The 6,745-nt window shown below is 36.8% G+C and overlaps 1 protein-coding gene across 1 annotated transcript; it reads left to right on the plus strand.

The window, feature by feature from the left end:
• Positions 1-782: 782 nt before the first annotated feature.
• Positions 783-4,362, plus strand: LOC129408132 (putative leucine-rich repeat-containing protein DDB_G0290503). The gene is made up of 3 exons (XM_055151037.1): positions 783-2,432; positions 3,417-3,530; positions 4,279-4,362. Exons 1-3 carry the CDS (start codon positions 783-785, stop codon positions 4,360-4,362), a joined length of 1,848 nt encoding a protein of 615 aa, XP_055007012.1.
• The last annotated feature ends 2,383 nt before the right edge of the window (positions 4,363-6,745 follow it).

Consider the following 6,745-nt stretch of genomic DNA (forward strand, 5'->3'; position numbering starts at 1 on the left):
AGACCGAGACTAAACAAGGACTAGACCAGGACTAGACCGTCAAAGACGCGCGTCGGGGGCGTCTAAACTCAAATGCAAAGGTGTCCAAGTAGCGGCGTCAAGGTGTTTTTTGACGCTTTTGTGTGAACGGCCCTTTAGAGCCAATAGACACATAAAAGCTCTATAAAACTCCTCATAAATGTAATTGGATCATATAGTAATATGTTTATAGGAAATAATTTAAGAAAATTAATCATTTACAATCATGGAGGAATTACAAGTTTTTGTTGCATTATCAGAGTAATAATATTCTAAAACAATAGTTTTTTTGTTGCTCCCAACTGTTTGTAGGATTTGTTTCAGTTAAGAAAAAGTTTTGTGAATGCTGAAAATGTTTGTACAAAGGCCTTGAGTACTTGATCATAAGAACGTTTCATGAATAGGCCCAATATGTCTGCACCTGATGGATTTGTCTTTACGAACAAGCTTTCCTAAGTTTTAAATCTCTCCTGAATATTGTTGACCACTTTTGAAGGACAGCCTATTTTGTCTCCATTGTTTTGAAAGAAACTGACAGTAAAATCATCCTTCTTCTTTTCTTGTTCTTTTCCAGGACTGGAGTTTGTCATTAGATGAAATTCGGGCACAAAACACTAAAAACCGTCCGTCTACATCTGAAATAAAATTTGATCTGGTATCAAAACCGAAAAAATGCCAAAATTCCTCTAGAACTACCTCAAGTCTTCACCCACCTAAGAGAGACTGAAGATGACAACTCCACGTCTTGCTCCGATCTCGTATCTATGTCCTCAAACGAAACCCTTGATAGAAATTCTGCGTCCAATTTATCAGAAGAGGAGGAATTGCGTATCAACTCCAGAATGGGAGAGCGTGAACCGACACCAAAATGGGAAATTGAGGAAACGCAAGAAACCTCCAGTGAAAACACATCTGCAAAGTCACTGGAGTCTATAGCGGAGGAAAATGAGGAGTTGAAGCAAGAGATTAAGTATGAAGAATTAATTAATACTGAGCCAGAATCAGATATTGAGTTGGACAATTCATACAGTTCAAATGATGACTTAGAAATCAGGTTGGAGCAACAAGCAGAAGATGTTTTTATTGAGAAAACTATTAACGAGTCTCCTTCAAATTACGCTAAAAAACATTCAGATACAAAACTGAAATTGCCGTTAAGATCTTTGCCCGTTTTCAGTCTTGCGTCGCTAAAACTGCAGCCAAAATTACAAGAAACAAAAGACTGGATTGTGAACTCAACCAGTGATTCTTCTACGAAATCGGAACTAGCACAAGAACTTCAAAACAAAGATTTCAACGGAGAATCATTTTCGAATTGCGATTTAAGCACTCGGTTAACGCCAAAAGAGTTTGCAATTGTAGAAAGTGACAACAATGACAAAACGTCTACAAATTTGGAGGAAAAAAATGAATCTCAGTTAGATGTCTTAGAATCCAATCTACATGAATCACAGGATGGTAAATTGGATATGAATTTCCAAAAGGTTACCGTATCTAAAATTAAGCAAATGTCTAAAGAGAATCCGACAATTTCTGATTTGAATCAAGAATTACAGACGAGATTCGAACTGCGCTCAAGATCTCTGCCAATTTTCAGCCTTGTGTCCAAGAAACTCCAACCAAAATTGCAAGAAAACAAGGATCTTCTTAATATTAATATCAATGCCAATGAAACATCTACAAGTTCTGAAGAAAAGCAAAAAACTGAGGCGACCATGGGATTCGCAACCACTAATCATTCGAATCATGATACGACAGTGGAGAAGGAATCTAAAGTAGTGGAAGAAGAGATACATGAAATAGAAGATACCAAAGAGCTTTACCGTAGCTCAGGTTTAAATGAAATGGAAGATACCGAGATTCAATCCGACCAGGAGCCAGAAGTAAAATCCACAGAAAAATCTGCATCTGAAGAAATTCCCAAATCTGAAATTGACACAAATGAGAGCGAATGGGATGAAGAAAATTTCAGTGAAAGGTTTAAAAAATTGCAATCAAAATGGCAAGAAAAAGATAATTATTCTACTTCTCATCTTGGACTAAAGTTTGAGAAGATACCAAACAATTCATATAAAGTCAAAAACGTAATCAATGATAAGTTAAAAGAAGAAAATATATTAAAATCTGAAGAAACAAAACCTCCAGAAATAACTGTTGATGTTAAGTGTAATGTAGAAGACAAGACTGTGAAGTTGCAACCTCCTGAAGAACCATCTGAGGAACATTTGGTCCATAAAATGGAAATTAATCCAAAAGTGGAGACCATCGTCAAAGTAGAAAGCACCACGATAGAAAACTATGAATTCAAGCTTGAACATTCCAAAGCAGAACAAAAGCAGGAAGAAGCCGAAAGAATTCTACATCTGGAAGAGATTCACAAACTTGAGGCGTCGTTTGACCAGCTTGCTGACAAGGTACTGTGTGCTGGAGAAAGTTTGTTTTTGTTTTTGCATTTATATAAAACTGGGCACAACCATAGACTGTATAAAGAAGTGGACTAAGGGAGTGTGACGTCACACATAGTGTTCGGCTCCAGTCAAATGAAATGAGGCTAGCTGTTATAGGGGCAAATGAGTTCCACATTAGGAACAGAAATTAATTTAAGGACAAAACACCATGATCATGTTAATATGAACATTTTAAGACCAAAATGATGAGGAGCAGCAGCTCCTAATGCTGTGAGGTCACGGTTTCCACGAAGTGAAACCAGCTGATGAATCAGGCAAGATAGACAGATGCACATCCAACAAAAACTGCAACTGCATGCTGGGTCCAAAGACAAAAGTAGTACAAAAAAAGGAAAAAGATCCGCACTGCAGTTTTTTGACGCTCCCAGAATTTATTTCAATGACATCATAATGTGACGCTTTGAGGAGTCACATGGTGGAATCATTGAAACCAAATTTTGGGAGTTTCGAAGAACTGCAGTGCGAATCTCTTTCCTTTTTTGGTTTTATTTTGTCTGTGCAAGGCTTTGGGATCTTATTGCTTATTTGGACTTTATATTAATTAGTTTAATGTGGTCACAGATATAGTGTAGAAAAAGCACAAGATTGGGTGAATATATTTAGGCCTTAATGGTAAAAGAAAGAGCTATTTAGGAGCAAAAAGGTTTAACATTTTGTTTACCGACCTTCCTAACCAGATAAATAGCAGCGTTTGCAGCTTCTAAACCAACTTAATGAAACTAAAAGGTCCATTGACTTCCTGTTCAACCCTGCAGTATTCATTCTCTACTCCTCCCTCGCCTTTTCTTAGTGGCATTTCAAAGTAACAAGCAACAAGATAATGATGTGGGGAAGCTATTGCAACATGGTTAACTTAAAAAGAAGTTGAATTTGCATAATTTGTCTCCTTTGGTGCATTTATATCCTGTATCTTGATGTCTGTATGTGTAGGTGTGCTCCTGGTTGGACAGCTGTAGCAGTGTGCTGATGGTCACCTCTCACCCAGGACCATGTTTCTCTGAGGCTCACCACTCTCTGACCACGCACGCCCATCTGCAGGCCCAGGCTCAGGTACTCTGTATTTGTATTATGAATTGCAACAGGGGAAGACACTTTGGCCTAGGTTTCACTCATTTAAAAGACCTGTACCTAGACCTGTCACGATAACAAAGTTTAAAGTCCGATATGTTGTTATCCCACTGACGCAATAACAACAATGGAAGATAATCCAGTGTTTAAATAGACAGTCATTCAAAACTCCTGAGCTGCAACAAATAAATGGCAGAAACAACCAATAATTAGTCACAGAAGACACAGTATTTATTGAACCCTCTACAGCTCAAATCTTATCAGATCTGCAAACTCCTCAGAGAAAAAAAGTTGACAGTGGCCATGTTTACATGATGTTTTCTTTTTTTTAATTCCAAATTAATTATTCAGAATTAAATAGTTTCGAATTAAATATTTTTTCTTCGAGTTTACATGGAAATAATAATTCTAAATTAAGGTTTATATGGAAAAAACACATTAAATCAGCTTTATTTAATCCGTTCAACATCCAGAGGTCGGGAAGGGTTCTGATTGGACAGAGACACAAATGTATTTATGTCTACCAGAAGAAAGCGCACTTCAGCTGCTACCGGGTTTTTTTGTCATCTCGGTTTGTATTTGCGCTTGTTGTTCTGAGGGTCCGTCCTCCGTGCTCTTGGTTCTTCCCTGGAAAAACGCTGCTCAGGCCGAGGCACCTAACAGCACTCCCCACTCCAACACTCCAACTCATCTGAACTGGAGCTGCTCCCTGCTGGTTCAGGAGTCTGGGTTTGGACCACAGTGCCCCAGTTTGTTTAGGTGTATCCCCATGCGTATATTACACTCTCATGTATTATTTACCATATAGAACATGCTGTAAAGAGCATTTATCATGAAGAAGAATATATTAAAATCAGGAACATGTCCTTTTAATAAGCTGAGTTGTCTTTTTTTGGTTCTACTGTTGCAAATGAATTAGGAGTGTAACAAAGAATAGTAAAAATGTGATAAATTATGCATACTTCCAGTCAAGATGAAATTCAGATGGACTAAAATACAGATTTTTGATGGCTCTTAAAACACTTATTTCAGTGCATTTGTATATTAATATATATTTTGTATATTTTGACTAGGTTTATATAAATTTGGAAATGTTTTTATCTATGCATCATTCAGAATTTTCCAGTAAGTTAGCCTACTTATTGCATACCTTATTTTATTATTTTATTTTTATTTTTATGTTTTGTTTTGTTTTTCTTGTGTACAGATAAAATAGAATCTTCTCAGCCTCTAGTCAAAAGTTTTGATAATGTAAGATAAGTACTATATTATACGTGCAATGATACAAATTTAACTGCAGGATGGTTTGAAGTTTGTTTTCAGAACCTTTATTGTAGTAAATATAAAGCCAATAGCACCACCTGCTGTTGTAGAATGACATTACACATCCCAAATGTTAAACCAGTGTGAAACCAGGGCAGACATAAGTGGCACTGCCTTTTTGATAACATAGTGGAAGTAGACTAACTTAAAGGGCCTGTAGTGCACTATTTTTTGATCTGTTATAATCTTATTTCCTCCTCACAAACAGACCTGGAGTTGTGTTTTGTTTCATTCATACATGTTTGAAATCTTCTCTCAAACAAAAAATATTATATGTGAATGAAACAAAACAAAACTCCACTACATTTACAAAGCATATTTAATTTCCTTTTTTTTTTGTTTTTTTTGTTTCTTTTGAATGTTTATGATGCTAAACTACCGGTCAAAACGTTTTAGAACACCATACTTTTTTCCAGTTTTTTAGTGCAATTTAAGTCGTGCGAGTTCAGTAAATAGTTAGAAATGGTGCAAAGGATAAAAACTGAACAGCCAGAGGTTAAAAAGTCCAAGCTCTGCCAAAACAAGAACAAGATGGTAAAGCTTGAAAACATGGAGTGTCCAGCACAGTCTCCAGACTTAAAACCCATCGAGCTGGTTTGGGATGAACTGGACAGAAGAGTGAAGCAACCGACAAGTGCCACACATTTATAGAAACTTCTGCAACAGACTTGGGAAAAACTTTCTGAAGAATATTTGAATTCTATTGTAAAAAGAACAAGCCACGAGTGTGTTCAGCTGTTATATCTGCCAAAGGTGGACACTTTCATGAATCAAAAGTTTAGAATATGTTTTGGTCAACAGTAAACAGTAAAAATCTGGAAAAAGTGTGGTGTTCTAAAACTTTTGACCAGTAGTGTATATGTTCTGTTTTCTAGATTGCAGGTGAAGATGCAGAGTCCATGCTGCAGATGCTGGATCAGCTACAGACCCTGTGTTCAGACTCCCCGGGGGACTGCAGTGTTGACCGTAAACTCAGTGCACGAGCAGAGGTCATCCTGAAGGACCTGAGCACTGTCAACACAACCATCCAGACTAAACTACAGCTGCTGCAGCCCTACGTCGTCTTCCTACAGACAGCAGAGGAGGTAAATGCTTAAAGCACACAAAAAAAAACTATTATCTGTTAGTCTGATTCATCAGCCATTTCACTTTGTGGAAACCGTCTGACCTCGCAGCATTAGAATTCGTTCATTAGACGAAATTTTTTTTATTTAACCAATCGCTGCTATTTGGTTGTGACGTACGTAATGGGACTAATTGGCATATTAAGCTTTTCCAAAATCCCGTACAAAGAAGGGCAATAATGTCTTTCCCCTTGATAAAATTCACCAAATATTCTCTTTGTTCTGGCTTTAAATCCTCGATCTTGAGAATCATTGCCAACACATCTCACCATCTCGAATGCTTTGTTTACACCTGGCTAGTTATCTATATCATCAATATTAAAAAATGCGTCAAAAATTCTGGGACAATGTATGTGCAAAAACACAATTTTAAAAATCATACATATTGAAAAATATTTTTTGTGTAAATTACATGAGCGTCTGGCTTTCTATGGTATGGCTGCTAGAGAAGATGAGGTATTCGTCATGTCCAACCCGGTAGTGAAATGATCAAATTCACCGTAGACTGTATGTCAAAATAGGCTAGGGAAAACTAGTCTAAACACTGCAAAAACAAAATCTAGTCAAGTTACCCCCAAGTACCCCCTGCCATAACTGCCATAATCCTGATTTACCAAAGACAAGGCATTTAAAAGAATTACAGAAAGACACAATAAATGGAAGTCATGTTCAGAAATATCATAATATTATAATATGCTGTTAAATAGGGTCATTTTCATTATTAAATAAGATGGAGCATAAGCA

This window comes from Boleophthalmus pectinirostris, unplaced genomic scaffold (assembly GCF_026225935.1).
Source record: "Boleophthalmus pectinirostris isolate CB_2022bp ecotype Guang Dong unplaced genomic scaffold, ASM2622593v1 HiC_scaffold_1, whole genome shotgun sequence".
Taxonomy (NCBI): Eukaryota; Metazoa; Chordata; class Actinopteri; order Gobiiformes; family Gobiidae; genus Boleophthalmus; species Boleophthalmus pectinirostris.